The 24,283-nt window shown below is 31.1% G+C and overlaps 1 protein-coding gene across 2 annotated transcripts in view; it reads left to right on the top strand.

Annotated features, from left to right (window-relative positions):
• The first annotated feature begins 21,298 nt into the window (after positions 1–21,298).
• Positions 21,299–24,283, top strand: part of LOC126748061 (uncharacterized) — a 44,493-nt gene continuing 41,508 nt past the window's right edge. Inside the window, exon 1 of one of the 2 annotated variants that reach the window (XM_050457068.1) lies at positions 21,299–22,659. In XM_050457068.1, the coding sequence (XP_050313025.1) occupies positions 21,325–22,659 (1,335 nt within the window). In that variant the 5' untranslated portion in view covers positions 21,299–21,324. Of the gene's footprint in view, positions 23,381–24,283 lie in introns of both variants that reach the window. The other variant, XM_050457069.1, reaches the window with a different exon arrangement.

Below are 24,283 nucleotides of genomic sequence, written 5' to 3'. Positions count from 1 at the left end.
TCGTCAAACTTCCTTAATATAAATATAAATGCGCTATTGATCGTTCGAGCAATGCTCCTACTATTAGTCTAATAGTGGAAATCAATAATTTTTACGTAAGAATATCTCTGTTATAAATAAAGATTATAAATAAATAATATTTTTAGTCTTTCAACTTTTTTCTTAATCTCTTCGCCTGCTTAGATAGATTATATTAGAATAAATGACGAATTGACGACCAGATCAAAATAGTTTCTCGAAAGCAAATAAATTATATTGTATTAGATCGTGTATAAATTATTTTAATAATTAGTTGCTTTATTTAAAAAAGGGATAATTATCATCCATATTAAAATAATTTGAGAAAAATGATAAAATCTTATAACTTAATGAATTTTTCAAAACAAAAATATCACTTTTCGTCTATATTAACACCACTTAATAAGCGTCTTGTTACAATACGCTTCGCGTATTGTAAGAACGCATCCTGCTAAATTGAGCGATTTTCGGACCCTGCGTCACATAAACGTTAATAACTTTGCTCCTATGGCGAATTTTTTTTTCTGGTTTTCACCGTTTTATGTGGGAAGGTTGAGGCTACGTGATGGTGTAAATTTTTTTTGGCCACGCCGCCCCGAAGGGGCGGGCGTGGCAAAAAACTGCTTTTTTCGCGAAAACAGGATCTTTGGCGGGTGGGGGAAAATTGACTGAGCCGAATTTTATGAAACTCATTGACATCAAAGACCTCCACGGAAACCTGCTCCCAAAGGGCGCTTTTTAAGATAAACTCTTTAGAAGTCGGATTTTTCTGTGAATGAATTTTGAACTTTTTGCGCGGTACCTCGCGGACTTAAACGGCTGTGGGGCCTAAACGGTAATGTTCCCGACAATGCGAATAAAACAGCCCTTTTCTACGTAAATGTAGCTTTCTTTTTTATTAAAACTATTTTTTTCCAAAAGAAACTTCTTCCGAGATAAACGAGCTCAAACTTAAAATTTTTTTTTTCGAAAAAAAAAAAGTGAATTTTTCGAGAAATAAATTTTTTTCTACTTCTAAAAAATTTTTTTAATTTTTTTTGTTTACACCGTTTGAAAGCTTAATCCTTTAGGATTAAAAAGAGGTATTATTCGTGGTGCTACGTATTATACAGGGTGAGCTGTGTTAACAAATATAAACCCCTTTTTGAGCCTTTTTTTGACCGTTTTTTTCTACTTTTCTTAATAACTCTTTATTGGCAGCACCTAGAAATTTCAAACTTTCAGCATTTTAAGAACTTTTTAAATCCTATTTTTCGACATAGTCTACAGTCTTCTACGTAGAGCGGTTTTTGCTCTACACCTTTTTTTAACTTTGACGCTTTATACCGGCATACCTATGACACCTACGAAAACCATTTTTTTTCTGAAATCACCGGACACTATCTGGCTATAATCCACTAAAAACCGTTTTTCTTCAAATGTTACCGTTTTCCCGCAATGCGCTGTTATTTAAGAAAAACCCCCAAAAATAAGCCGTTCCAATCAACCAATCATACCGTCGACACCACGGGAGCCAACGCATGGTACAAAATAGTTGGCGGTCCAGCACCCAATTGCCCCAATGTAAAAGCATACGGACGACGTCACTATCGAGTCGCACATGGCCAGATGACGTAAGCGCGGGGTTTTCGGGGTATTGTGGCGGCAAATTCGGCCCGTTTGCGCTACGAGTTAGAGTAGGAAAAGCGGTTTGAGAGAAGGATGGAGGATGTCTGGCAACAATTATAAACGCGTCGTGTTCGTCTCGTGACGTCATGAGTTATTTTATTAATGAATATTATTAGTATTATGGGGACAATTTTACGCGGTTTCTTGATAAATTACTAGGATAAATAAAATGAATATAAATATTAAGAAATATACAGAGGGTATTGATATTATGGAACATTTATGAGGATAATAATAGTATGGAAATAGAATTATACGGGGGGTTTTAAGGTTGAGGGCATAAATAAGGAAAATAATATTTATAATAATAGTAATAGCAGCATAAAGGTTAGGACAAGGTATAAATATCTGGAAAAAAAAAATAGTGATAATAGTTTTATTTTAGTAGGGTTCTTTTAGTGGGGGTTGCTAAATTGGTAATAAATTTATATTAATAGTTTATCAATTTAGAAAAAAAAGACATTGATGCGGTGTCAAAAAAAGGTGTATTTTTATATTTTTTTACTATATTATTGAGATCACGGCTTTCATAGCTTCAATTCAATAAGTTGATAAATTTTTTTATTCGTTTTTTTTTCCTTAAATTTTTTTTATTTTATTATAATTGCCTTTTAAAATAAAAATTAAAAAAAAAAACAAGAAACAAACCACTTTTTCCTATCCTAATACATTGCTTCTTATGGGACCTAATCTTTCTATTTATATTGTGGCACTCGTATGAATCGTGGAAAAATTTATCATAAAGCTTTTTTACTAGTTTTTGAATGGTCTTTAACCAGAAAAAAGAAATTTTGAATTCGAAGCATATTTTGAAAAAATGGTCATTTTGACCCCGGATTTTGTTCGAAAATCGAAAATTGCAAAGAAATAGGGTTTCTGTTCATTTTAGAGTCAAATTGGTAATAACCTTTTTTAAAGGTACTCTGAAGTAGTGTAGGATAGAAAAATAAAAAATTTACATTTTTCCATAGGGCTCTTGATATTTCGATATTTATGTTTTACAGTTTTTTTCAATTTTCTCCGATTCTATAATAGCTAGAACCGATTTATTTTGACATGCGGATACCTCATAAAATTCCTGAGAACTTTTATTTGAAACAAAAAGTTGTCAGAGTTACAGTTAATTTATAAAAAAATAAAAACCATTTTTTCGAAATTTTTCGTGGGTATACCCCTTTCGATTTTCGCCCAAAAAAAAAAAAATTTTTTTATTGAGTTTTTTTACTGGAAATTATTAGTTTAGGGTTTACTTTAAAATTTGCCAATAATTATTTTAGGAAAAAAAAATGGTACCATGGGAAAAAACGAGTTTTCTTTTGTTTTTTCCACCTTTTTATTAATATCTCGGTTTCTATAGCTTCGACTTAATTCACTGATGGTTTTTTTTACTCCTTTTTCTTCATCTGTCTACTCCTTTCATATTTAATTAGTATTGGCTTTCAAAAACAAAACTGAAAAATTACAAAAATCCACGAAAAAACCCGATTTTCTTATCCCCAAACATCAATTCTTATGGGACCTAATCTTTCTATTTATATTGTGCCACTCGTATGAATCGTGGAAAAATTTGTCATGAAGCTTTTTTACTACTTTTTAAGTCGTCTTTAAGTAGAAAAAAGAAATTTTGAATTCGGAGCATATTTTGAAAAAATGGTCATTTTGACCCGAATTTTGTTCGAAAATCGAAAAATGCAATGAAATAGGTTTTCCGTTCGTTTTAGAGTCAGGTCGGTAATAATCTTTTTTAAAGGTACTCTGAAGTAGTATAGGATAGAAAAATAAAAAATTGAAATTTTTCCATAGGGCTCATGATAATTCAATATTTATGTTTTATAGTTTTTTTCAATTTTCTCCGATTCTATGATAGCTACAACCGATTTATTTTGACATACGCATACCTCGTGATATGCCTGAGAACTTTTATTTAATACAAAAAGTTGTCAGAGTTATAGTTTATTTATAAAAAAATAAAAACCATTTTTTCGAAATTTTTCGTGGGTATACCCCTTTTGATTTTTGACCAAAAAAAAAATTATTTTTTTATTGGGTTTTTTTAATAGAAATTGTTAGTTTAGGGCTTACTTTGAAATTTGCCAATAATCATTTTAGGAAAAAAAAATGGTACGGTGGGAAAAAACCAGTTTTCTTTTGTTTTTCCCACATTTTTACTTATATCTCGGCTTCTATAGTTTCGATTCATTTCGTTTTTGGTTTCTTTTATTCCTTATTCTCCTCATGTCAATTCTTTTTATATCTTATTTACTATAAGCTTTTAAAAATAAATTTGAAAAATAAAAAAAATCGACATAAAAACACGGTTGTCTTTTTCCAATCCTCTAATAAATGGGACCCTCTTTTTCCTTTATCTTGTGACACGGATAAATCGTGGAAAATTTATTTATAAAACTTTTTTACTTAATTTTGAATGGCCTTTAAGGTAAAAAAATACATTTTGAATTTGGAGCATAATTTAAAAACGTAAATGAAATTATCTGCATACTATGGCGAATACGCCATAACGTTCGTCAGTACAACAGTGTATTATAATTGAGGACTCTGTTTTAGCGTATTTACCATAGATGGCGCATTATAATAAAATAAGAAGGTATCATTGAATATTGGTTATTTTTATACGAGTTACTTGAGAGCGGAGCGTATTGTAACACATCATGGTTCTCTGAAGCATGATACCCAGAAATAAGTAAGTAATATTTCAATGAAATTTATTTCTGATTATAGTAGATAATGAGACCTTCCCTTTTCTCTCGGTATTTACTATATATGTAAATTTTTTCGAAGTACTGAAAAAAGAAAAAGTTGGGTAGAGCACCATGCCGAGACTAAGGTTGAACTCAGAGCCTTATGAGGATACAGCAGGTCTCTTCCCCACTGCGTGTTTAGAGCACTCCTTAGATAATTGTGGAGATTTTTTTTTGTAGTACTGATAAAAATTTTAAAAATTTCTATTGGTCCCCACGGACCAAAGTAGACGCGAAGCGTCTACTTGTTACAATACGCTTCGCGTATTGTAAGAACGCATCCTGCTAAATCGAGGGATTTTCGGACCCTGCGTCACATAAACGTTAATAACTTTGCTCCTATGGCGAATTTTTTTTTCTGGTTTTCACCGTTTTATGTGGGAAGGTTGAGGATACGTGATGATGTAAATTGTTTTCGGCCACGCCGCCCCGAAGGGGCGGGCGTGGCAAAAAACTGCTTTTTTCGCGAAAACAGGAACTTTGGCGGGTGGGGGAAAATTGACTGAGCCGAATTTTATGAAACTCATTGACATCAAAGACCTCCACGGAAACCTGCTCCCAAAGGGCGCTTTTTAAGATAAACCCTTTAGAAGTCGGATTTTTCTCTGAATGAATTTTGAACTTTTTGCGCGGTACCTCGCGGACTTAAACGGCTGTGGGGCCTAAACGGTAATGTTCCCGACAATGCGAATAAAACAGCCCTTTTCTACGTAAATGTAGCTTTCTTTTTTATTAAAACTATTTTTTTCCAAAAGAAACTCCTTCCGAGATAAACGAGCTCATACTTAAAATTTTTTTTTTCGAAAAAAAAAAAGTGAATTTTTCGAGAAATAAATTTTTTTCTACTTCTAAAAAATTTTTTTAATTTTTTTTGTTTACACCGTTTGAAAGCTTAATCCTTTAGGATTAAATAGAGGTATTATTCATGGTGCTACGTATTATACAGGGTGAGCTGTGTTAACAAATATAAACCCCTTTTTGAGCCTTTTTTTGACCGTTTTTTTCTACTTTTCTTAATAACTCTTTATTGGCAGCACCTAGAAATTTCAATATAATCCACTAAAAAACCGTTTTTCTTCAAATGTTACCGTTTTTCCGCAACGAGCTGTTATTTAAGAAAAACCCCCAAAAATAAGCCGTTCCAATCAACCAGTCATACCCTCGAGACACAGGGAGCCAGCTCATGGTACAATAACGTTGGCGGTCCAGCACCAAATTGACCCAATGTAAAGGCATACGGACGACGTCACTATCGAGTCGCACATGGTCTGATGACGTAAGCGCGGGGTTTTCGGGGTTTTGTGGCGGCAAATTCGGCCCGTTTGCGCTACGAGGTAGAGTAGGAAAAGCGGTTTGAGAGAAGGATGGAGGATGTCTGGCAACAATTATAAACGCGTCGTGTTCGTCTCGTGACGTCATGAGTTATTTTATTAATGAATATTATTAGTATTATGGGGACAATTTTACGCGGTTTCTTAAAAAATTATTAGGATAAATAAAACGAATATAAATATTAATAAATATATATTTGAAGTATACAGAGGGTATTGATATTATGGAACATTTATGAGGATAATAATAGTATATAAATAAAATTATACGGGGGGTTTTAAGGCATTTATAAGGAAAATATTACTTATAATTATAGTAATCATATTATAAAGGGTGTTTTAAGGTTTAAGGACATTGACAAGAAAGATAATATTTATAATAATAGTAATAGCAGCATAAAGGTTAGGACAAGGTATAAATATCTGGAAAAAAAATAATATTAATAATAGTTTTATTTTAGTTAGGGTTCTTTTAGTGGGGGTTGCTAAATTGGTAATAAATTTATATTAATAGTTTATCAATTTAGAAAAAAAAGTCATATAATTGCCTTTTAAAATAAAAATTAAAAAAAAAAAACAAGAAACAAACCACTTTTTCCTATCCTAATACATTGCTTCTTATGGGACCTGATCTTCCTCTTTAGATTGTGACACTCGTATGAATCGTGGAAAAATTTGTCATAAAGCTTTTTTACTAGTTTTTGAATGGTCTTTAACTAGAAAAAAGAAATTTTGAATTCGGAGCATATTTTGAAAAAATGGTCATTTTGACCCAGGGTTTTGTTCGAAAATCGAAAATTGCAAAGAAATAGGGTTTCTGTTCATTTTAGAGTCAAATTAGTAATAACCTTTTTTAAAGGTACTCTGAAGTAGTGCAAGATAGTAAAATAAAAAATTGACATTTTTCCATAGGACTCTTGATAATTCGATATTTATGTTTTACAGTTTTATTCAATTTTCTCCGATTCTATAATAGCTAGAACCAATTCGTTTTGACAGGCGAATACCTCTTAATATACCCAAGAACTTTTATTTATTACAAAAAGTTGTCAGAGTTATAGTTTATTTATAAAAAAATAAAAATAATTTTTTCGAAATTTTTCGTGGGTGTACCCCTTTCGATTTTCGACCAAAAAAAATTATTTTTTTATTGTATCAATCATTTTAGGAAAAAAAAATTGTACGGGGGAAAAAAACCAGTTTTCTTTTGTTTTTCCCACATTTTTACTTATATCTCGGCTTCTATAGCTTCGATTCAATTCGTTGATTGTTTTTTTTTTTTCTTATTCTTCTTCTGTCAATTCTTTTGATATCTTATTACTATTAACTTTCAAAAATTAACCTAAAAAATAAAAAAAATCCACGAAGAAACCCGGTTTTCTTATCCCCAAAAATGAATTCTTATGGGACCTAATGTTTCTCTTTATATTGTGACACTCGTATAAATCGTGGAAAATTTTGTTATAAAGCTTTTTCACTAGTTTTTGAATTCTGAGCATATTTTGAAAAAATGGTCATTTTGACCCCGGATTTGGTTCGAAAATCGAAAATTGCAAAGAATTAGGGTTTCTGTTCATTTTAGAGTCAAATTGGTAATAACTTTTTTTAAAGGTACTCTGAAGTAATGTAGGATAGAAAAATAAAAAATTGACATTTTTCCATAGGGCTCTTGATATTTCGATATTTATGTTTTACAGTTTTTTTCAATTTTCTCCGGTTATATAATAGCTAGAACCGATTTATTTTGAGATGCGGATACCTCATAAAATTCCTGAGAACTTTTATTCGAAACAAAAAGTTGTCAGAGTTACAGTTAATTTAGAAAAAAATAAAAATCATTTTTTCGAAATTTTTCGTGGGTTCGATTCCCCTTTCGATTTTTGACCAAAAAAAAAATTATTTTTTTATTGAGTTTTTTTACTGGAAATTATTAGTTTAGGGCTTATTTTAAAATTTGCCAATAATTATTTTAGGAAAAAAAATTGTACGGTGGGAAAAAACCAGTTTTCTTTTGTTTTTCCCACATTTTTACTATAGTATCGCGGCTTCTGTAGCTTTGATTCAATTCGTTTATGGTTTCTTTTATTCCTTATTCTTCTCCTGTCCATTCTTTTTATATCCAGTTACTATTGGTTGTCAAAAATAAAACTGAAAAATCAAAAAAATCCACGAAAAAACCCGGTTTTCTTATCCCCAAACATGAATTCTTATGGGACCTAATCTTTCAATTTATATTGTGGCACTCGTATGAATCGTGGAAAAATTTGTCATAAAGCTTTTTTACTTTACACGAAAGTGCAGTAAAGGCAGAGCAACGTCAGCCCAGTGCTGCAATTGCGGCGGGGACCATCAATTTCAATTGGGACTTTGTCAATGCAACGGTTGGTGCTTTTTACCCAGCGTTGCCAGATGTGGCGCACTTAAACAATATACTATTTCTATTTCTTTTTTGATAATTACAATAACAAACTCGGGTTTATCTCAATTTTAATCAAATATCCTTAGCTATTCGTGCTTTGGTGGCAAATTTTAATTTCAATTTCATAACTGGCAACACTGTTTTTTGGTCAGAATAACCCCAAATTGCCCCGGCCCCGGTCATCCACTAGATGGCGCTTCAAACATAGCAAAACGCCAAACACGTGATTAACAGGCACCTTACCTTTCTATTTGCGGCTTTTCTGTGGTTTTCACTTCAATTTCATGATTTCAGTACTCTTTCTCGGACCTCTCTCTCATTATATTATGTCAGTATTGCTTCATGACTTTAGTCAGTGTTACCACACCTAGTACATTTGTACTAGATCTAGTACTTTTTAATAGAATCTAGTGGTCTATTACGTACTGATCAAAATCTGGTACGTTTTTTAAAATTATATTCATACTTTTACAATATTACACACATACATTTATAATAAAAATATATTGTGTGCAACTTATCGATTGATAAGACAACAAATGGGGAAACAGAGATGTGGCATAAGTCTATCCTTTATTTCCAATCGGAATAAAAGAGACGGACTTATGCAATGTTGACTTAACAAAACTCTCATTGAAGACGCATTCGGTATTATACAACATACATGATATTAAAATCACTGCAACCCACAATACAGTATAGTAAAAATGAAACAGCTGCTGCAGGGATGCAGCATTAATGTGTGAGTACCTGAGGCAAATTGTTTATTCTTTAATTTTGTTGAAAAAAATACCACTAGCAAAGCTGTTCATTGTTTTTATATTTTATTTTGACTTTTATTTTACTTACATCACCCCCCCTCTCCCTCAGCCGTTAAAACTATTTTTTAGCTTATTTGTCAAATCTGTTACATTCTGAGACTTTTTATTCTGGAATCTAGTACTTTTATAAAAATCATTGTGGCAACCCTGACTTTAGTTCTCTTTGTGTGGAATTAAGTTATTGTTGTACGGTTCGAGTTGTTGGTGGTTTGGTTATTTGCAGCCATTTTTTGCAATTTTCCAAACTTTCCGGCGAATACGTACATTCACAGGACCTTCAGAGTATTTTCGATTCAGTGTTAGTGATTAGTGATTTGAACAGTATAGTAGTGACTTAGTTAGTGGTGAACACTATAGTAGTGAGACATTTATAAACTCAGACTTTTTGTTTTGTTTTATTTATTATTTCAATTCTGCCATATTGCAAAAGTAAGTGTACATTATTATACTCTGTAGTCAATAAATTTGTTTTTAGTCATAATTACAGTTATAATATCCAACTGCATTTGCTGTTAGAACCTCATAGACATAACAATGGTTATATGTAGATTTAGTAATATCCAACTGCATTTGCTGTTAGAACCTCATAGACATAACAATGGTTATATGTAGATTTAGTAAACCTAACATTGATTATTTGCTATATTCAAAAATACCTTCCAAAGCTATGTTTTCCACATTATTTTAACTTACATAAAAAGATTGGTATGTAAATTAATAAAGATAACCACAGCAATAATCAGAAACTGCATATGGAAAAAATAAAAGTATACGTTGCCATTGTAAAACCCTATTGTTGTAATAAAATAATATTCAACTCTTTAATAATAGTGAAATTTACTGTACTTTTATTCTTACACTTCACAAATTCAACTTTTACATGATATTCCTAAGACAATGGTTAAGAAAGAAAACAATATTATATTCAGATCTTTAATCCTTAAAGGCATCAATTGCTGTTATATAACATTTTCATATTCCTAAACTAAAAACATTGTTTGAAACTTGAAAATTTGAAGAAACTTATGCTACTTACAAAATCATATAATTAAAACATGTAAAATAATAACATATATGTAACAACAGAAAAATATTTAAATATTCGAGAAGCACTGTCCTGTGATATGGTCAGGCAATTCCTAAGATTAAAATTGTGAATAGAAAATTAAAGTTAGCAGTTAACTTGATCCTGCACCATTACATATCACTTTCGTATAAAGCATTTTTTCAATAAAGCATAGGTACTTCCAAAGTGCCTTTCCAAAATTCTGATCAAGATTTGGATATTATTCAATATTGTAAGTATCAGTAAGTTATGAAATATTTATGCTACCAGAGACTGTAGTACTCATCAGTGGTTGTCACATCAGTAATACACAATATAGACTTATCATTAGAAAAAATAATATTTTCATTAATAGATTGCTTATAAAAAAATCTTATTTAAGCATAATGAAATAATTGTGCTTGGAAGTAGTATTACATTGATGCAAACCATATTTTTATTTTGATCGTTAGTAAAAAAAAAATTCAGTGGGATTATAGGGATGATATTAGTGGAAAAATTCAATTTAATAATATATCTACATTAAAATTGCTAATGCATATTTAAATTCAGTTAATATTTTGTATTGCAAACATAATGTTATTTATTACCAAGATTTTAAAAATATACTGGATATATATACATATTATAAATATACAGAATTAACTTAGCTTAGTTCTTTTGAACTTTTGTTTTTTTTTACCAATAAGTATTGAATAGTTTACTAAAAAATAAATTGAGTAACAGTGAATATTTTTGAGGTCATTATTTACCTCAATCTTATTGTTTTTATTTATTTATTAATTTATGAAATACATGGGCAAACCTCATTAAATATTACAATCTTTCAAGATTATAAATGCATTATATGGTTCATAGTAGTAATAATATAATATAAAGAATTAAATTCAAAATAAGAGAACACTAACAATAAAAAAAACATATAAAATCATAATATAACAACACTATTACCAAGTAATAACTTATTACAAGGCAGGAGATCTTTTTACCTGATTGTCAGTGAAATTATGAATGTCAATACACCACATAACAGTATTCGAAGACTTATCTGACCAGAGAACAATAAATGAGACTGGTTGACTCATCTGTGAGATGATTACAATTTCTAATAATTTGTTATTTGTTATTCTGGGTGTTGACCCAGCGACTAGGTAGCCCTCACACCCTTATCACATTGTAAATATGCTCCACAAATGCCAACCTCTCATCATCAAGTGACACCAAGGTCTTTTATAAAAGAGACATATTTAATAGTGTCAGTCTACATATTAACAATGTTGTTCTTCCGGATGTTAAGCAGGCAAGAAATGTGGCCTTCATTTTTGATAGTTCTCTTAATTTTGAGTTACAGTAAAACTGTTTTACATAAAGAGCACCAAGCTTTTTTAATTCTGAATTTTTTGTGTTTTTAACTAGCTCTAGTGGATTTGTATTTAGAACTGAATATTGTAAAATGCTTATAAGGTAATAATTTTAATTTAAATAATATGTTTTTTTGTAGACTCAAATATGTTTATAGGTAGGTATAAGGTAACTTGTCGTAACTTTAGGTTTATGGTAACCTGCATAGTCAGTTTTAAATTGTTTATTTTTCTCAATCTTTTCCATATATTGTATGTTATGTTTTTGATACTTGACATATAATATACTTATATTTTCTACACAAATAAAATACTAATCCGGCAAGTGTTCTTGCCATCATCAGACTTGAGTTACTTAACACATCTGTGTGTATACTGTGTGTGTACATGTGTTAAGTAACTCAAGTCTGATGATGGCAAGAACTGCCGAAATGCATCCCTCCTGAATGTCAAAGTCAAAATATACTTTATTTGTTAAGTTTACAAATTTGTGCTAAAAGCTTCCTAATCCTAGAATTTACAATACTAGTATTTATTTGATTATACAGCATACAGGATAAAAAACAGAATACAGATTTTGATTTACATAGAAGCATATTTTATATAATCAAAGAAAAAACCAAAAAAGAAGAAAAGAAAAGGCAAGAACCAACATATAACAAGTAGACGCTTCGCGTCTACTTTGGTCCGTGGGGACCAGTAGAAATTTTTAAAATTTTTGTCAGTACTACAAAAAAAAATCTCCACAATTATCCAAGGAGTGCCCTAAACACGCAGTGGGGAAGAGACCTGCTGTATCCTCATAAGGCTCTGAGTTCAAACCTTAGCCTCGGCATGGTGCTCTACCCAATTTTTTCTTTTTTTAGTACTTCGAAAAAATAAACATCTATAGTAAATACAGAGAGAAAAGGGAAGGTCTCATTATCTATTATAATCAGAAATAAATTTTATTGAAATATTACTTACTTATTTCTGGGTATCATGCTTCAGAGAACCATGATGTGTTACAATACGCTCCGCTCTCAAGTAACTCGTATAAATATAACCAAAATTCAATGATACCTTCTTAGTTTATTATAATGCGCCATCTATGGTAAATACGCTAAAACAGAGTCCTCAATTATAATACACTGTTGTATTGACGAACGTTATGGCGTATTCGCCATACTATGCAGATAATTTTATTTACGTTTTTAAATTATGCTCCAAATTCAAAATGTATTTTTTTACCTTAAAGGCCATTCAAAATTAAGTAAAAAAGTTTTATAAATAAATTTTCCACGATTTATCCGTGTCACAAGATAAAGGAGAAAGAGGGTCCCATTTATTAGAGTATTGGAAAAAGACAACCGTGTTTTTATGTCGATTTTTTTTATTTTTCAAATTTATTTTTAAAAGCTTATAGTAAATAAGATATAAAAAGAATTGACATGAGGAGAATAAGGAATAAAAGTAACCAAAAACGAAATGAATCGAAACTATAGAAGCCGAGATATAAGTAAAAATGTGGGAAAAACAAAAGAAAACTGGTTTTTTCCCACCGTACCATTTTTTTTTCCTAAAATGATTATTGGCAAATTTCAAAGTAAGCCCTAAACTAACAATTTCTATTAAAAAAACCCAATAAAAAAATAATTTTTTTTTTGGTCAAAAATCGAAATTTTTCGTATACCCACGAAAAATTTCGAAAAAATGGTTTTTATTTTTTTATAAATAAACTATAACTCTGACAAATTTTTGTATTAAATAAAAGTTCTCAGGCATATCACGAGGTATGCGTATGTCAAAATAAATCGGTTGTAGCTATCATAGAATCGGAGAAAATTGAAAAAAAACTATAAAACATAAATATTGAATTATCATGAGCCCTATGGAAAAATTTTAATTTTTTATTTTTCTATCCTATACTACTTCAGAGTACCTTTAAAAAAGATTATTACCGATTTGACTCTAAAACGAACGGAAAACCTATTTCTTTGCATTTTTCGATTTTCGAACAAAATCCGGGTCAAAATGAGCATTTTTTCAAAATATGCTCCGAATTCAAAATTTCTTTTTTCTACTTAAAGACGACTTAAAAAGTAGTAAAAAAGCTTCATGACAAATTTTTCCACGGTTCATACGAGTGGCACAACATAAATAGAAAGATTAGGTCCCATAAGAATTGATGTTTGGGGATAAAAAAATCGGGTTTTTTCGTGGATTTTTGTAATTTTTTAGTTTTATTTTTGAAAGCCAATACTAATTAAATATGAAAGGAGTAGACAGATGAAGAAAAACGAGTAAAAAAAACCATCAGTGAATTAAGTCGAAGCTATAGAAACCGAGATATTAATAAAAAGGTGGAAAAAACAAAAGAAAACTCGTTTTTTCCCATGGTACCATTTTTTTTCCTAAAATAATTATTGGCAAATTTTAAAGTAAACCCTAAACTAATAATTTCCAGTAAAAAAACTCAATAAAAAAATAATTTTTTTTTGGTCAAAAATCGAAAGGGGAATCGAACCCACGAAAAATTTCGAAAAAATGGTTTTTATTTTTTTCTAAATTAACTGTAACTCTGACAACTTTTTGTTTCAAATAAAAGTTCTCAGGAATTTTATGAGGTATCCGCATGTCAAAATAAATCGGTTCTAGCTATTATAGAATCGGAGAAAATTGAAAAAAACTGTAAAACATAAATATCGAAATATCAAGAGCCCTATGGAAAAATGTAAATTTTTTATTTTTCTATCCTACAGTACTTCAGAGTACCTTTAAAAAAGGTTATTACCAATTTGACTCTAAAATGAACAGAAACCCTATTTCTTTGCAATTTTCGATTTTCGAACCAAATCCGGGGTCAAAATGACCATTTTTTCAAAATATGCTCCAAATTCAAAAATTCTTTTTTCTAGCTAATGTCCATTCAAAAACTAGTGAAAAAGCCTTATGACAAAATTTTCCACGATTTATACGAGTGTCACAATATAAAGAGAAACATTAGGTCCCATAAGAATTCATGTTTGGGAATAGGAAAACCGGGTTTCTTCGTCGATTTTTTAGGTTAATTTTTGAAAGTTAATAGTAATAAGATATCAAAAGAATTGACAGAAGAAGAATAAGAAAAAAAAAGAAACAATCAACGAATTGAATCGAAGCTATAGAAGCCGAGATATAAGTAAAAATGTGGGAAAAACAAAAGAAAACTGGTTTTTTCCCCCGTACAATTTTTTTTTCCTAAAATGATTATTGGCCGATTTTAAAGTAAGCCCTAAACTAACAATTTCCAGTAAAAAAACTCAATAAAAAAATAATTTTTTTTTGGGCGAAAATCGAAAGAGGTATACCCACGAAAAATTTCGAAAAAATGGTTTTTATTTTTTTATAAATAAACTATAACTCTGACAACTTTTTGTAATAAATAAAAGTTCTTGGGTATATTAAGAGGTATTCGCCTGTCAAAACGAATTGGTTCTAGCTATTATAGAATCGGAGAAAATTGAATAAAACTGTAAAACATAAATATCGAATTATCAAGAGTCCTATGGAAAAATGTCAATTTTTTATTTTTCTATCTTGCACTACTTCAGAGTACCTTAAAAAAAAGTTATTACTAATTTGACTCTAAAATGAACAGAAACCCTATTTCTTTGCAATTTTCGATTTTCGAACAAAATCCGGGGTCAAAATGACCATTTTTTCAAAATATGCTCCAAATTCAAAATTTCATTTTTCTGGTTAAAGACCATTCAAAAACTAGTAAAAAAGCTTTATGACGAATTTTTCCACGATTCATACGAGTGTCACAATCTAAAGAGGAAGATCAGGTCCCATAAGAAGCAATGTATTAGGATAGGAAAAAGTGGTTTGTTTCTTGTTTTTTTTTTAATTTTTATTTTAAAAGGCAATTATAATAAAATAAAAAAAATTTAAGGAAAAAAAAACGAATAAAAAAATTTATCAACTTATTGAATTGAAGCTATGAAAGCCGTGATCTCAATAATATAGTAAAAAAATATAAAAATACACCTTTTTTTGACACCGCATCAATGTCTTTTTTTTCTAAATTGATAAACTATTAATATAAATTTATTACCAATTTAGCAACCCCCACTAAAAGAACCCTACTAAAATAAAACTATTATCACTATTATTTTTTTTCCAGATATTTATACCTTGTCCTAACCTTTATGCTGCTATTACTATTATTATAAATAATATTTTCCTTATGAAAGCACCAAAACCTTAAAACATGCTGAAGATTAATATTACTTTTATTATAAATAATATTCTCCTTATTAATGCACTTAAACACCCTGTAGATTTATATTACTATTATTATAAATATTATTTTCCTTATAAATGCCTTAAAACCTTAAAACCCCCCCGTATAATTCTATTTATATACTATTATTATCCTCATAAATGTTCCGTAATATCAATACCCTCTGTATATTTCAAATATATATTTCTTAATATTTATATTCATTTTATTTATCCTAGTAATTTATCAAGAAACCGCGTAAAATTGTCCCCATAATACTAATAATATTCATTAATAAAATAACTCATGACGTCACGAGACGAACACGACGCGTTTATAATTGTTGCCAGACATCCTCCATCCTTCTTTCAAACCGCTTTTCCTACTCTAACTCGTAGCGCAAACGGGCCGAATTTGCCGCCACAATACCCCGAAAACCCCGCGCTTACGTCATCTGACCATGTGCAACTCGATAGTGACGTCGTCCGTATGCCTTTACATTGGGTCAATTTGGTGCTGGACCGCCAACGTTATTGTACCATGAGCTGGCTCCCTGTGTCTCGAGGGTATGACTGGTTGATTGGAACGGCTTATTTTTGGGAGTTTTTCTTAAATAACAGCTCGTTGCGGAAAAACGGTAACATTTGAAGAAAAACGGTTTTTAGTGGATTATAGCCAGATAGTGTCCGGTGATTTCAGAAAAAAAATGGTTTTTGTAGGTGTCATAGGTATGCCGGTATAAAGCGTCAAAGTTAAAAAAAGGTGTAGAGCAAAAACTGCTCTACGTAGAAGACTGTAGACTATGTCGAAAAATAGGATTTAAAAAGTTCTTAAAATGCTGAAAGTTTGAAATTTCTAGGTGCCGCCAATAAAGAGTTATTCAGAAAAGTAGAAAAAAACGGTCAAAAAAAGGCTCAAAAAGGGGTTTATATTTGTTAACACAGCTCACCCCGTATAATACGTAGCACCATAAGTAATACCTCTATTTAATCCTAAAGGATTAAGCTTTCAAACGGTGTAAACAAAAAAAATTAAAAAATTTTTTTAGAAGTAGAAAAAAAATTATTTCTCGAAAAATTCACTTTTTTTTTTTCGAAAAAAAAATTTTAAGTTTGAGCTCGTTTATCTCGGAAGGAGTTTCTTTTGGAAAAAAATAGTTTTAATAAAAAAGAAAGCTACATTTACGTAGAAAAGGGCTGTTTTATTCGCATTGTCGGGAACATTACCGTTTAGGCCCCACAGCCGTTTAAGTCCGCGAGGTACCGCGCAAAAAGTTTAAAATTCATTCACAGAAAAATCCGACTTCTAAAGGGTTTATCTTAAAGAGCGCCCTTTGGGAGCAGGTTTCCGTGGAGGTCTTTGATGTCAATGAGTTTCATAAAATTCGGCTCAGTCAATTTTCCCCCACCCGCCAAAAGATCCTGTTTTCGCAAAAAAAGCAGTTTTTTGCCACGCCCGCCCCTTCGGGGCGGCGTGGCCAAAAAAAATTTACATCATCACGTAGCCCCAACCTTCCCACATAAAACGGTGATAACCAGAAAAAAAAATTCGCCATAGCAGCAACGTTATTAACGTTTATGTGACGCAGGGTCCGAAAATCCCTCAATTTAGCAGGATGCGTTCTTACAATACGCGAAGCGTATTGTAACAAGAATAATAAAAAAAAAATTATGATCAACAGATATATATAATTAATTTTAAATGTTAAAATGAGTCATTAAAATACTCTTCAATGCTGTAGAAAGGTTTTGGTAAGATTAATTTCTTTAGTTCTCTCCTAAACTTTTTAAGGTCTGTAACAGTCCTAATCGAAAAAGGAACATGATTAATAAATATAAGATAGTCTCTCATAAGTGAGGAATATAAGAGAGTTTCTTGTAAGTGAGGAAATTAGACGATTAGCATTTTATTTGTGGAGAAAAGACTTCCCCTACTAACTTTTCTATATTATATTGACTCCACTTCAAAATGGACTTTTTTCTTAATATAATATAATAATTTTTAGTGTTATAAATTATTTTGTTTTGTTTGTTGTAATCAGGTATTATGGAAGAACATACCCTGGAACTAACACCTGTTGTATGTACACATAATATGTATGTTTATGTTAGATGCAATAAATATTTAAGAAAGTGAGTTAGTAATGCTATTGAAAGTATGCAAAAAGGAAAAACGCCATAGAGGTGTAGGAAGTTGAAAAACGTACTTGCTACTTCCACATTTGCGCATTGAAAGAACAGCAAATATTATCTAAATTTATTGACTGCAATTTTCCAACACAGTTTCCATATAGACCATGTAGGCCAACTGCACATTATGATCCGACCTAAACTTTTTTTTGTGGGTGGAATTTGTAGCAAAATTTTCCTAAAATAAATGAGGTTTTGGAATTTGGTTTAGAAATTGGTTACAAAGTCCAGTGTTACCTAAATTAATAATATTGGAAATAACCATTCAGCAGTTTTGTTTTAAATATACAGTCTCTAAAAAATAACATGGATGAGCTTCATCTATTATTTGATTCATGTGATTTTTCCGATATTGTATTATTAACTGAGGCACTGGCTGAAGCCCAATAAATGTTTTTTAATATTTAATTATGTTCCTATATCATTTTTTTATTGTCAACATTTCATACATGGTGGTGATAAGTTTGAGAATTTTCTGTTGGGGAAAGTTTCTGAATTCTCTCTTTGTTTTTGTAGACATATTAATTTGTATGTTTCGTGTGTTTACAGACCACCCACTGGAGATATTAGTATATTTCTGGACAAACTTGATCCTCTATTATCGTAATAGTGACTTTAATAATAACTTCACTTGCCAAATCATATTTCTCTTTTAAGTATATTGGAGTTTTACAACTTAAAAATGCATGTTTTTTCTCCCACACATATACCATTCTCATCTGCAACTACTATTGACTATTTGTGTACAGATTTAAATGATGTCTTATCTATAGTACTCTCTTCTGGTATTTCTGGGCATGAAGCAATTCTTGCTAAGATTCCATGCAAGATTGGATTGTTTTTCATTATGTGGGAAGAATTTTCAGCAGAGCAAATTTCAATTCTTTTTTTTCTACTACAGCCTTGATAAATTGAAATGCAATTGAAATGGCTTCTGATGATTTTTCCTTATTTTTTCTTGTGCTATGTGACAAGATAAATTATTGTTTTCTCCAAAAAAAGTTTAAAATGAGAAATATAAAACCGTAGGTCATAGAAGACCTTAGAATTTTTTCTCTAAAAATCTCTGTTTTATAACTAAATTGTGCAAATATACCTACAACTAATAAATATATTCCTTTTTGTCATAAGAAATACCGTAGAAATGCCGTAGTCTATACAGAAAGACATTTACAAAAAGGCTAATTATTATAATGGCCACTTAAATGTGTGATCAAATAAGCAGAGAGAGTATTGGTCAATTCTTAATGATTTTAGGCATTTTCATAAAAAAAAATCTGGACCAGAGGTGAGACCAAATATTTTAAATGATTTTTATTGTAATATATCTTGCTCAAGGATGTAAGTAGTAATATTGATCCCTGACATTATATTTAGCAAAAGGCAGTCCTTTTAAAAGCTTAAAAAACCATAAATCATCTGGAGCTAATGGAATATTATCAAAGTTACTACTCTGTTTGCCTGACTCAGCATTGAATGCCTTAGTTTCTGCCATAAACAATATCTAGCATAATGGCATCTTTCCTTTATGTTTAACAGGCAGTGGTTGTCCCTCTTCATAAAGGTGGGGATTTGAATGAGCCTTGTAATTTCCGTCCAATATCTAATTTATGTACCCTATCCAATATAATTAAAAAACTTGCAAAAAGCAGAATTTTGTCAGAATGTTTTACACATAATAGCATTTTATCTGCCAATCAATTTGGATTTCAAACTGATAAAGGGACCCATGATGCTTTTTAGCTTTTTGGAGAGTTTCTATGTGTTCTTGAATTCTGGAGAGTTATTGGTGGCAGTGTTTTGTGATCTATCCAAGGCATTTGATTGTATGGATCATGGAATACTGTTATCTAAGCTCAATAAATATGGCTTGAGGGGTGTGACATTACATTGGCTGAAATTCTATCTATCAAATTGTACTCAGAGAGTCACACTATCAGGGTGTTTGTCTGATTTTAGATCCGTTGAGTCTGGAGTACCTCAAGGTTGAGTGTTCGGACAAGTATTATTTTTGGTGTATGTAAATAACTTAGGCTTATTTACATACACCAAAAATAATATTTTAAGTGTGACATCCACAGCATCATGTTAAGTGAAAAGTCCCTCCTGCAAAACAAAGAAAACTGCAAGTTTCTTGATATTATCATTGATGGTCGCCTTCAATTCAAAGATCAAAAGACATGAGCTGGGAGGACTAGTTGCACATTCAGTCTAGTTTTCTTTTATTGAGTCTCAACTTCATTATGGCATGTCTTTTTTAAACTTAAGCAACAAGGGGTTAGTGACCATTATTTTTGTGATTCAAAAGAAACGTAGTTTGTTATGCATGTTTGTTTGTGTTGTGTTATATAAGGTTAAGAGATTCTTGTAAACCCCTCTTCATATCTCAAAAAATCGTAATTCTATTTTCTCTTTTTATCTTGGAAGCAGCTACTCTTATTCATAAATCTTCCTCTTTAAACCTTCCTCTAACACTGGTCGTTGACTTGTCAGGTAGATAATTTTCTCCTACCATAATCCCTACATCTTCCCTTATCAGAAACTCGCTTATATAACTTAGTAAAAAAATTTACAATCGTTCGTCTATCTATTAGAAAAAAAAATAGATATTAAAAAGTTGAAAAGTAAGTTGAAATTACCGTTTGCAATATTTTTATTCCATTTGCAAGCTCACTCCCTGGATTTATAGTAAACTGGGTCAAATATTTTAAAATATTTTAATTTATTGTTTTCTTATTGTGTTTATTTCTTGTGTATATGTTTTGAAGACTGTCTAATTATGTTCGTGAAAGTACTTTTAATATGTTAATTATACATCTTTTACTTTATTTAATATTGTAACCAAATCTTTTGTAAAATGGAGTTTCCCGTATATTGATTGAATAAATGAATAAATAAATAAATAAATAAAACATATTATAGCCTTGACAAATTTTTTATTGATACTTTTTGACCTTTTCTAACATCATTTTCATATTTTGTTTAATTTAATTCCTTTAATTTCTGTTTTGGCAGCAGTTTAACGGATATGAGGTTAGTAAATATATCTTAATGGATTAATAAGATTTTGATAGATGTGCATAGTACATGTTAATAAAGAAATTGTAAAAAAAAGTAGCCATTTTGAGAATAGTAGCAGTAAATCTTTGTTTTTAGATTGATTCTGTTGTATATAGTACTATTATATATCCAAATTTAAATTACTGTTTGTCATTATTAATCTCATGTAAAAAGGCTGATATTCAAAGACTCCAGTTACTTCAAAATAAAGTAATGCTAATTATTTTATTTTATACATTTTACACTCTAATTATTCAATTATTAAAACACTTAAATGGCTTTTCATATACCTAAGTATAAAGATGTCTTTAAGAATACAATATATTCAGAATTATAAATAGTTAATTTTATTTCAGGTCTGCAGATATGGTATCCCCTATCTTCCAATGGATGAAACCACCATATTGACGCCTATTAAACTGGACCGGAAAATAGATACCAATAAGGAGTTAAGAAAAACCATGTCCGAGAAATTGTTGCTGATAAAAACAAAATTACAAAGTAAACCTGATCTGTCCTTCGAAGGATTTTTAGCAGATCTCAGTATGTCAAAAGAAGAATATCTAACAATAATTCAACACAACATATTTAAGACAACAATGTTCCTAAAGAGAAGACCCAAAGATTGTTTCATCAACAACTTCAATGCAGAAATGTTCAGTATGATGAGAAGTAATATGGATATTCAGCTAGTGTTTGAACCGTATGGTTGTTGTACCTATATAGTCAACTATATAAATAAATCCCAAAGAGGTGTGTCAGATTTACTCATGAGAACAATGGAAGCAATTAAAAAAGGCAACCTGGACATCAAAGGTAAATTAAACACAATGGCGTCAGTTTTTTTAAATGCTAGTGAAGTGAGTGCTCAAGAAGCGGCCTATTGTGTGCTTCAGATTCCCCTGCATGAAACATCCAGTGGATATATTTACATTCCTACTAACCCAATAAAGGAAAGAACAAAGCTATTAAAATCCATAGCAGAACTAAAAGAAATGCCCGATGATGACACCAATATCTATTGTGATGGTTTGATTGAACATTATGAACAGAGACCAAACGAACTTGAAAATATTTGCTTGGCAGAATTGGCCGCCTATTATCAATTCTCCAAAAAGGAAGAACAATCAAAAAAAGCAACCATATTTCCATTGAAAGATGGGAGCGGAATCTTAGTTAAAAGAAGTCATCCTAAAATCATATCCTATCGACGTTATGGACTACAACAGGACCCTATAAACTATTACCGAGAACAGATCATGTTATATGTTCCATGGAGAAATGAAGTAGATGAAGTTGAAAATGTTGATCAGCAAATAAAATATGTTGACCGATATGCTGAAATAGTTGAAAATAGACGGAAATTTAATGTTTTAGATGAGAAAATATTAGAAGAGGCATTGCAATGTGCCCAAGATAGAACAGATGACCTCATTAATAATGGCTTTGAGGGCAATATCGACAATGAATACATGGCATATGCGATAGATAATCCCGATTATAATCCATTTGATGGCATTGATAGAAACCAAAATGAAGCACCTGTGAAACATATGGCATTTCCCACCCCTTATCAAATTCCAGACTCAGAGTATGTGGAACTTATAAGCAAACTAAACCAGAAACAATATGAGTTCCTAAATATTGTACAAGACCAGTTAATTGAAAAACAACCATTTTATTGCGTACTTAGTGGACCAGCTGGTACAGGAAAAAGTCACCTAATAACAGCCATAACTCAAACATTATTAAGACATTACAATTCAATTCCTGGAAATAATCCTGAAAGCCTCAAAGTTTTACTGGCTGCACCAACGGGCAAAGCAGCATTTAACATTGGCGGAATAACTCTACATTCTGCTCTGTCCTTACCAGTTAATCAATACGATGATGACTTGATTCCCTTAAGCCATGAAACAGTCAACACAATCTATTCTGCCTTATGTGAACTTAAACTAATCATAATTGACGAGTATTCCATGGTTGGTGCCAAAATGTTTGAATATGTAAACAGTAGATTGCAGCAAATCTTCAAATCTGATGCAGCTTTTGGAAACATCCCTATTATCATGTGTGGCGACAGTCGTCAACTACCACCAGTGGGAGATTCCTTTATATTTTTGCCATCAAAGAGGAATCCCTACAAGGAAATCTGTGGCACTTATTTATGGGACCTTTTTAAGTACTTTGAATTGACCGAGATAATGAGACAAAGTAACGACAAATCATTTGCCATAGCCTTAAATAATATGGCCTGTGGTGCGATGACTGACGACGATGTGAAGTTAATTAAATCGAGAGAGGTTCCTACTGACTTCCAAATCCCAGAAGACACCATCCATTTATTCAGTTACAATAGTGATGTGGATGCATACAATAACGAAAAATTGTCTACGTATAACACAGAGCGGTCGGTGAGTGAAGCCAAAGATGTAGTTAAAGGTAGTTGCTCTGAAAAACTAAAAACATTATTTTTGGAATATGCGAAAGGTTTAAAAAAATCTGAGAGTTTTGGCTTGATGATGACTGTAACTCTACAATTAAATGCAAAATATATGATCTCTCTCAACATAGATACCAAGGACGGTTTAGTCAATGGTGCAACAGGTGCCCTTCGAAAAATTGAATATGATCACAATCAGATTCCAAATAGAGTATGGATAGAATTTTTCGATACAAAGACTGGTATAGATTGTCGAAACAAACATAAAGCCCATATGGAAGACCACAACATACCGACCACTTGGACACCAATACTAAAAACTGCAAGAGCGATCAAAATCCAAAAAGGGAGTAACGTCCACGTCGAAAGGCTACAATTTCCACTTCTCATCAGTGAGGGAATCACCATCCATAAGAGTCAAGGTGCTACCTATGAACAAGTGGCTGTTCACATAAGAAAACAAATGTCCAGAAGCAGTGTGTATGTTGCCTGCAGCCGAGTTACCAAACTTAGTGGATTGTACATCATTGGATAATTCAAGGCTCCAAGACCACCAACCGACAAAGATGTTGCTTTCAAGGAACTCAAAAATTTGCAGACTAATAAGCTTCTAATATCCAGGTATGAGAACCAATTTGTCAAAGATGTTCATGTTAAAAACGTCATTGCTTATCAAAATGTGCAAAGCTTATCAAAAAATCTCAAATTTATAAAAAACAATCCGATCTTTAAAGATGCACATTTGTTATTTTTTGTTGAGACTTGGTTACACAAAAACAGTACTACTAATATAGAAATAAATGGTTTTGAATGTTTTGCAAATTTATTCAGTAATGAAAATGTAAGCAAACCTTTTGGCATAATTTGTTATAAGAAAAAAGATTTAACTGCAAAAATAAGTT

Source organism: Anthonomus grandis, chromosome 21 (genome assembly GCF_022605725.1).
Source record: "Anthonomus grandis grandis chromosome 21, icAntGran1.3, whole genome shotgun sequence".
Classification (NCBI taxonomy): domain Eukaryota; kingdom Metazoa; phylum Arthropoda; class Insecta; order Coleoptera; family Curculionidae; genus Anthonomus; species Anthonomus grandis.
The sequence above is the reverse complement of the archived record's forward strand: the minus strand, read 5'-3'. Positions and strand labels throughout refer to the sequence as shown.